Here is an 8,606-nt window from a genome sequence, read left to right as displayed (position 1 = left end):
GGAGGCTGAGGCAGGAGAATGGCCTGAACCCAGGAGGCGGAGCTTGCAGTGAGCCAAGATCACACCACTGCACTCCAGCCTGGGCGACAGAGCAAGACTCCATCTCAAATAAATAAACAAATATATAAATTAAAAAACAAAACAAAAAAATACAAAAAATTAGCCAGGCATGGTGGGGGGCGCCTGTAGTCCCAGCTACCCAGGAGGCTGAAGGAGGAGAATGGCATGAATCCAGGAGGTGGAGCTTGCAGTGAGCCGAGATCTCGCCACCGCACTCCAGCCTGGGCAACAGAGCGAGACTCAGTCTCAAAAATATAAAAAAATAATAGTAAGACTAACATTTACTGAACCCTCATGTGCCAGACAGACACCATTTTGCATTCCCAAGGGAATAATGTTCCTACTTTGGTTCAGGCTGGAACTGGCAGTAGTCCTCATTAGATGTGAGTGAAAAGTGCCACCATTTCCCTCTCTCGTTGGGTGCAGTTTCTCTTCATTGCCCACTGAGGTAGACTAGTGGACCTGCAGAGGGTCTGCCCACTTTCCTTTGCTATTGGCCTATATTATAGCCACCTCCTCCTCTTCCACCCTCCTGCCTTCATTCTTTTCTTCTTCCTGTGCCAGGGATTAAAGTCTGGTGAGTTCATCTTGGATACTAAAACCCCACTGAGAACTGGACTCCAGGGTCCTCCAAAGCCCCTTTTGAGAAGATGAGTTTCAGCCTCCCTTGCCCTGCTGAAGCCCTGGGCTAGGGACCAGCTCAGCCACAAAAGGCCTGCTTATCTTTCCTCACCTGTTTCTGCATTATCACTACTGAAATCCCCAGGTTGGCAGGAACAAATGGCCTGGACTGGCAAGGTGGTTACTGGGGTCCTCTTTAAGCACAGGTTTTGATTCTTTTTTTTGTTTTTGAGTCTGGGTCTCGCTCTGTCACTCAGGCTGGAGTGCAGTGGCAGGCGTGAGCATGGCTCACTACAGCTCGACTTCTGGGGCTCAGCAATTCTCCTACCTCAGGCTCCCGAGTAGCTGGGACCAAAGACGTGCACGACCATGTCAAGCTAATTTTTATGATTTTGGTAGAGACAGGATTTCCCCATATTGCCCAGGCTGATCTCAAACTCCTGTGCCCAGGCTGATCTCAAACTCCTGAGCTCAAGCAGTTCACCCACGTCAGCCTCCCGAAGTGCTGGGATTATAGGCATGACCACCACACCAAGCCCACAGGTGTCACTTCTGCCTTTCCATTAATAGTCAGTTTTCTGAATGCCAGTTGCTTCTAGCATAGTGTCTGCTCTAGAGAACCCCTCAGGAACCAAGGCCCATCTTTCTGTGTTATTCTACTCTACACCTAAGTTGCTGTGATGGAGCCATGTGGTCAGAGTCAGGGTTCCCACTGCACTTTCTGCAGTGCTCCCAGAACTCAATATGTGTACTGGGAAGGGCCTGCTGTCGTGCAGCCTCTTTTGGGGCCAGCTTCTGCTTTTGCTCCCATCTTTGCAGTACAGGGGGTAAATTAAACAAGAGAATGCCTGAACGAAGGATATCCTGGGTTCTTGAGAGACAAGTGGGAGCTGATAATTCTGAAAATTCATTAGTCAAAGCATGGAGATAAAGGTGGCAGCAGGAAGGGGAGAGGCAAGGAGTAGACCCGTGACAGTTTTAGAATCTTATTTGTGCCAAAGTACTTTACTGCATTGGCTTGGACCTCTAGAACAATGTTGAATTGTTAACCATGATAGCATTGTATCCTAGTCTAATTCCTTAATTGAATGGCTAGTCTTACCATTAAGAATGCTGTTTGCAGCTGGGCATGGTGGCGCACACCTGTAATCCCATCACTTTGGGAGGCCGAGGCAGGTGGATCACTTGAATTCAGGAGTTGAGACCAGCCTGGCCAACATGGTGAAACCCCGTCTCTACCAAAAATACAAAAGTTAGCCATGCCTGGTGGCGGGCGCCTGTAATCTCAGCTGCTCTAGAGGCTGAGGCAAGAAAATCGCCTAAACCTGAGAGGCAGAGGTTGCAGTGAGTCGAGATCGCACCACTGCACTCCAGCCTGGGCAACACAGCGAGACTCCATCTCAAAAAAAAAAAAAAAATGCTATTTGCTATGATTTTTGGATGATATCTTTATAATATTAAGGGATGTCCCTTCCTTGGATTTTGCTTTTTAAAGGAAAGGTAACATCTAAGATAAGCCTTTGAAATCTTGAAATTCAGAGTGCTTTGGGATTTATAGAGAGCTGTACAGAGCATTGGTGATTGTTATTCCTTGAGTTCTTAAAATGTAACCCAGGCCTGGGCCCTTCCTTCCTCTGTGCCCAACTCTCATCCTCTGTGGTTTGTGGTTTCAGTTGTTGCCTTGTCCGTCAAGATCCGCAGTTATGAAGAACACATGCAGAAACATCGAAAGGTAAACTCTGGGCGTCATTCGCAGTTAAACAGCAGCAGCCTGGGGGAAAGGGGTCTGGAGGGGAAGGGCTCTGGGTCCAGAGAAGGAGGCTTAGAAGCCAGTGGGCTGTAGCACCAGAGTGCCCACCCCTCAGCTCCTGTGGGAAAAATGCTTCCCTCCTGCCTTCAGAGGACTTGGAGCCTTACAAGACCATGCTGAGTGTCACCAGCAGTTAAGAACACAAACTTTAGAGCATGTTCACTATGTCTGGCACATGCTGAGTGCTCAGTAAATATTTGTTGAATGCACGAATGGAGTCAGATTGCCCTGGGTTCAAATCCCAGCTCTGCCACTTGCACTTAACTAGCTGTGTGATGTTAGCCAGGTCTCAGCCTCAGTTCTCTTTTCAGTAAGATGGAGATCATACGAATACCTGCTCACAGGATTGCAAGGATTATGTGAAATAATAGTAATAGCCAATGTGATGCATATAAAGTCTTTAGGCCCTGTGCTAAATACTTCACATGCATGCATCTTCTTCTTTGACTCTCATGACTATCTTTCTTTCCCGTCTTAATGAGGAATAATCTAGTCATGGAGTGATTAAGTTATTCCTCAAGGTAGACCCGCTGGGAGGTGATGTGCTGAGACCTTGAAACAAGGCAGTTTTGCTCCGAGGCTCATATTCTTTTTTTTTGAGACGGAGCCGCGCTCTGTCACCCAGGCTGGAGTGTAGTGGTGCGATCTCGGCTCACTGCAACCTCCGCCTCCCAGGTTCAAGCAATTCTCCTGTCTCAGCCTCCTGAGTAGCTGGGACCACAGGCACGTGCTACCACGCCGAGCTAATTTTTTGTATTGTTAGTAGAGATAGAGTTTCACCTGTTAGCCAGAATAGTCCCGATCTCCTGACCTCATGATTTGCCCGCCTCAGCCTCCCGAAGTGCTGGGATTACAGGCGTGAGCCACCGTCCCCAGCCATATTCTTAACCATTATACCATATCTCAGCACAGTGTCTGGCACAAAGCTGCTGTAATTAGGCAAATGTTGTTATTTTCTTTTTCTTTTTTCTTTTTCTTTTTTTTTTTTGAGACCTCAAAAAAAAAAGAGTCTCACTCTGCCGCCCAGGTTGGAGTGCAGTGGTGCCATCTCGGCTCACTGCAAGCTCCGCCTCCCAGGTTCATGCCATTCTCCTGCCTTAACCTCCTGAGTAGCTGGAAGTACAGGCGCCCACCACCACACCCGGCTAATTTTTTGTAGAGACGGGGTTTCACCGTGTTAGCCAGGATGGTCTCAATCTCCTGACCTCGTGATCCACCTGCCTCACCTCCCAAAGTGCTGGGATTACAGGCCTGAGCCACCGCGCCCGGCCAATGCTGTTATTTTTAATAAACACATGATTGTGAATACAGACTAGTCCAGCACCATGCCTGGCACTTCAGTGTTCCCTGGAGCCTGCTTCTTAGAGATCACAGTTTCGCTTATTTGGGGTGTGGAACAGCAGTCCTGTTGCAGAAGTCCCTCACAGGGCAGCAGCCAGCTGTGGGTAGGCATTTCCAGGAAGAGCACAAGGCCTCCCCTCCTCTCTACCCCAGCTGACAGTTTGCTAAGCTGTGGAGAGTCTGAGTGGGTGGTGTAGGAGAAAGAGCATGAGATTTGAAGTCAGACCAATAGATAGAGATTCAAGACCCTATCTCAGCACTCACAGTTCTAAGGACCTTTTGTGAATCAGATCACATCTTTAAACCTTTGTTTTCTCATCTGTAAAATGGGAATAACATGACAATACCTCCCTCAGAATTGCTTAATATTTGCATAAGATTACTGAGAAATTTCAATGAAATGATAAAATGACCATTGTTTGTTAATGTAAACAATAGTAACACTTATATAATACTAAAAGTAATGCGAATCTCTTACAGGACAAAGCCCACAAACGCTATCTGCTGATGAGCATTGACCAGAGGAAAAAGATGCTCAAAAACCTCCGTAACACCAACTATGATGTCTTTGAGAAGATCTGCAGGGAGCTGGGGATTGAGTACACCTTCCCCCCGCTGTATTACCGAAGAGCCCACCGCCGATTCGTGACCAAGAAGGCTCTGTGCATTCGGGTATGAGTCAGAATTGCTGCTTTGCTTGGCCCCACTCAGGAACTGGGATGGAGGAAGCAGACGGGAGGGGTCATCTGTTTCTGTTAGAGGCATGGAACTGGTCCCAGGCCCTGGAATGGATCCAGGGAGGTCACAGGAGGCCACCAACCCCATGGAGAAAGGCTGGGGTTACCATCTGGGGGAGATAGTTCCCACCCCACCTGTTCCAAGTCTGAGGTTTTGCACAGGATTACAAGGTCTTTTTCTGCCCCTTTTCACCCCCAGGTTTTCCAGGAGACTCAAAAGCTGAAGAAGGAAAAAAGAGCCTTAAAGGCTGCAGCAGCAGCCCAAAAACAAGCAAAGCAGAGGAGCCCAGACAGCCCTGCCAGCACTGGACCAGAGACACTCAAAGACAGCCAATAAATTCTGTTTAATCATTTCTGTCTGTCTTGAAGAATGATAGGAGAGATGATGGGCCTCTTTTTGGCCTGAGGAGGAGGAGGAATTTATTCTTTCATTCAGCTCTGAGATCCCAGAGTTGTCTGAGGCAGAGTCCCTGCCTCACCCACCAGAGGACACACACTCATGACATGCTTCCCACATACTCATACAAACAAGTACCTGTCATCCAGGTGACGTGTGTCAGTGAGGCAAGACAGAGCACGTGATAGCAAAATGGAAGTGTGGCCGGCTGGGTGGGAAGAACTGCTGTAGGAGCTGCCTTCTGGACTGGGTCCTAAAGGATGAGTAGGAGTTCACTATATAGAGACAGAAAGGGAAGGCCTCCTGGGCAGAAGGAATTGCAAGTACAAAGGCAAGGAAGTCTAGAGAGACATGCTGTATTCAGAGAACGGGGAGAATGAGAAATAAACCTTGAAAGGTAAGCTGAAGCTGAGGTGTGAGAGGCTTTATATGGTAAGCTGAGAAGATTGTACACTGTCCACTAGGAAGTGAGGAGACAGTTCAAGTTTTAAAACTGAAGGAGTGATGGTAGTAACACGTCTGTGTTTTAGATAGTTAAGCAACAGCTGTGTGGAAGGTAGGAGGAGAGATCACAGCAGTGTACTGGGGCTGGGGGATATCAGTGTTCACATAGAGAATCTGATCAAAACTACAAGTCCTATCCCCAGGAAACTGTACATATGCAAAGCATTGCTTATAAATTCTAGGGAGTTACGGATAACCTCTTCCCCATAAAGCCCATCCATTTATACCAGTTAAGTGCCAACGCCTTGAAGCCTGAGCATGCTTGGTATGTCTGAAGAACCTAAGGAAGACAGTGTGTCTAAAACAGAACAAAGAGAATAGAAGACATAAGATCAGAGGGGTGGGTAAATACCAGGTGATGTAGAGCTTTCTGGGTGTCTCAGCCTGCCATAACAAAATACTACAGGTGACTTCAGAGGATTTTTATCGAGTTCATTTTTTCACCGTTCTGGAGACCGGGGATTCTAAGATCAGAGTACCAGCCAATTCAATTTCAGGTGAGGACTCTTCCTAGCTTGGAAAGGCCACCTTCTCAATGTCATCACATGGCCTTTCCCTTGGTCCATGCACTGGGGAGAGCTCACCCTCTTACAAGGCCACTGATCCCGTCATGAGGGCTGTACTCATGACCTTATCTAACCCTAGTTAACTCTGAGAAGCCCCATCTCTAAATACTGTAACATTGGAGTTAGGGCTTCAACATATGAATTTGGTGGGGGACACATTCGGCCCATAACACTGGAGAAATATGTTGGACCTCACTCTGGGAAGGGAAGCCACTGAGGAAAGCCAAAAGGAGAAAGGTGTGTTAAAGTGCTATCCAAAGAGTAGTTGGAAGATTAGATCTAGGACTCAGTAGAGAGGTCTGGACTGGTTTGCGAGTTGTTGGGTGGTTGAACCCATGGGTATAAGTGAAACTGTACAGGGATGGAGTGTATAAGAAAAAAGGGCCATGTCTGGATGAGAAGGATGATCCCTGAGAGCTTAGCCTAAGAAGGAGCAGCTGAGCTGGAGGAGAAGGTGAAGTAGGGGTAGAACAGAGCCTGGGTGTCTGCAGAAGCAGAAATGAGAGGCTCAGAACTGAAGATCCACTATTCAGATATCACTTCCAGGAATTGTAGGGAAGGCCTTTAATGGGGCAGGACTTCCAAGTGGCCACAGCTGCTTGGAGGTACTGTGTCAGAGGGCCAGGTGCTAACAGTTAAGGGGGCTAGCCCAGGGAAAGGAAAGCAAAAGGAACACGTTTTAATGGATCAGGCCCTACTACAAAGGCATTTGTGTGTTTCTGTTGGTTTGGCTGGTTGTTTTTTTGGAGACAGGCTCTTGCTCTGTTGCCCCGACTGCAGTACAGTAGCGATCATAGTTCACTAACTTCAAATTCTTGGGCTCAAGCAATCCTCTTGCCTCCTCCTAAGTAGCCAGGACTATAGGTGTAAGCTAACTGCGCTCGGCTAATTTTTTTATTTTTTTGTAAAGACAGGGTCTCACTATGTTGCCCAGGTTACCCAAACTCCTGGCCTCAAGCAATCCTTGGCCTCCCAAATGCCTTGGCTTCCCAGAGTGCTGGGATTACAAGTGTGAGCCGCTGCATCTGGTCAAAAGGCATTGTTTTAACTGCTGCCTTAAGCACATTATCTAATATTCACAGCCACCTTTACTCTGCACGCTGGCTAATTATCCTCATTTTATCCATGAGAGATGAGTCATGAGAGAACTGAGACTCAGAGAGGTTAGGTAACTTGTCCAAATTCCTATAGCTGGGAAGAGAAAGGTCTAGGATTCAAAGCTGGCTCTGTCTTTACTCCAGAGCCTATATCCTGTTCACTATACCACACTGCTTAGGGACCAAGAAAAAGGTCTGAGAAGCAAAGGGAAGCGTCTACACTATAGCAAACTCAAATGCTTTTAGGAGCAAGGCAGGTAACAAAAATGCATGAAGGCCTAACATGAAGTAATGATGCTACGGTGTTTATTACATTCCTATCCTAGTTGTATTCCCTTTTATTTATTTATTTTTATTTTTTTGAGACAGAGTTTTTGCTCTATCCTCCAGCCTGGAGTGCAGTTGTGCAATCTCGGCTCACTGCAACCTCCCCATCCCACGTTCAAGCAATTCTCCTGCCTCAGCCTCCACAGTAGCTAGGTTTACAGGTGTGCGCCACCACACCTGGCAAAGTAGAGACGGTGTTTCACCATGTTAGCCAGGCTAGTCTTGAACTCCTGTCTTGAACTCCTGACCTCAAGTGATCCGCCGGCCTTGGCCTCCCAAAGTGCAGGGATTACAGGCGTGAGCCACTGCACCTGGCCTGTATTCCCTTTTAAAACAGAGCACAGAGCAGGCAAAATAACCAAATTAAACAAAGCCCTGGGCCGCCAGCAATGGGATACTGTATAATCCTGATGCTGAGATATCAGTTAAGGGAGGACCAAAAAGTATTCATGGTGAAGCAGTTTCAGTGAGGTTCAGGGAGCATAATACCAGTTGCAATGAGGTGGGGAGTGAGGATGTTAAGGAAGTTCCAGTTGTGAGTGTTGTCAACTCGTTCAAAACACTTCACTGGGAAGGAAAGGAAGGAAAACAGACTAGCAGGGATATGAGATGGAAGGAGAATGTTAATATAGGAAGGACTTGAGCTCAGTTATGGCAGGGCAAGACTTTCCAGTGGTGTGGTTATGAGGAAGAGGCAGCCTGCTGATGAGTTCAACTGGACTGGGGGCGAGGAGGTGGCCAGGTGCAAGAGATGGCTCTAAAAAGGTAGTTGGCCGGGTATAGTGGCTGTAACCTGAAATCCCAACAACTAAGGAGTCTGAGGTGGGAGAATCACTTGAGGCCAGGAGTTTTAGGTTGCAGTGAGCCACCAGGGTGCCACTGCATTCCAACCTTGGGCAACAAAGTAAGACCCCCATCTTTTAAAAGAAAAAAAAAAAAGGTAGCTAGAGCCAGTGGAGAGCCTGGAATGCCATGCCAAGGCATCAAGACTGTGATCTGGCAAACAGTAGGAAACCACTGAAGGGATGTGTCATGTTGAAAGTGATGTTGGCCGGGCACGGTGGCTCATGCCTGTAATCCCAACACTTTGGGAAGCCGAGGCGGGCAGATCACCTGGGGTCAGGAGTTCGAGACTAGTCTGGTCAA

The 8,606-nt window shown here is 47.6% G+C and overlaps 1 protein-coding gene across 1 annotated transcript in view; it reads left to right on the top strand.

Annotated features, from left to right (window-relative positions):
- MRPS15 (mitochondrial ribosomal protein S15) overlaps positions 1-4,975 on the top strand; it is a 10,213-nt gene extending 5,238 nt beyond the window's left edge. The window contains exons 6-8 of the mRNA XM_011989015.1: positions 2,355-2,413; positions 4,313-4,504; positions 4,769-4,975. Of these exons, the coding sequence (XP_011844405.1) occupies positions 2,355-2,413; positions 4,313-4,504; positions 4,769-4,906 (389 nt within the window). The 3' untranslated portion in view covers positions 4,907-4,975. The remainder of the gene's footprint in view (positions 1-2,354; positions 2,414-4,312; positions 4,505-4,768) is intronic.
- The last annotated feature ends 3,631 nt before the right edge of the window (positions 4,976-8,606 follow it).

The sequence above is a fragment of the Mandrillus leucophaeus genome, unplaced genomic scaffold, assembly GCF_000951045.1.
Source record: "Mandrillus leucophaeus isolate KB7577 unplaced genomic scaffold, Mleu.le_1.0 Scaffold343, whole genome shotgun sequence".
Classification (NCBI taxonomy): Eukaryota; Metazoa; Chordata; class Mammalia; order Primates; family Cercopithecidae; genus Mandrillus; species Mandrillus leucophaeus.
Note: the sequence above shows the minus strand (reverse complement) of the source record. Positions and strands in the feature narration are given on the sequence as shown.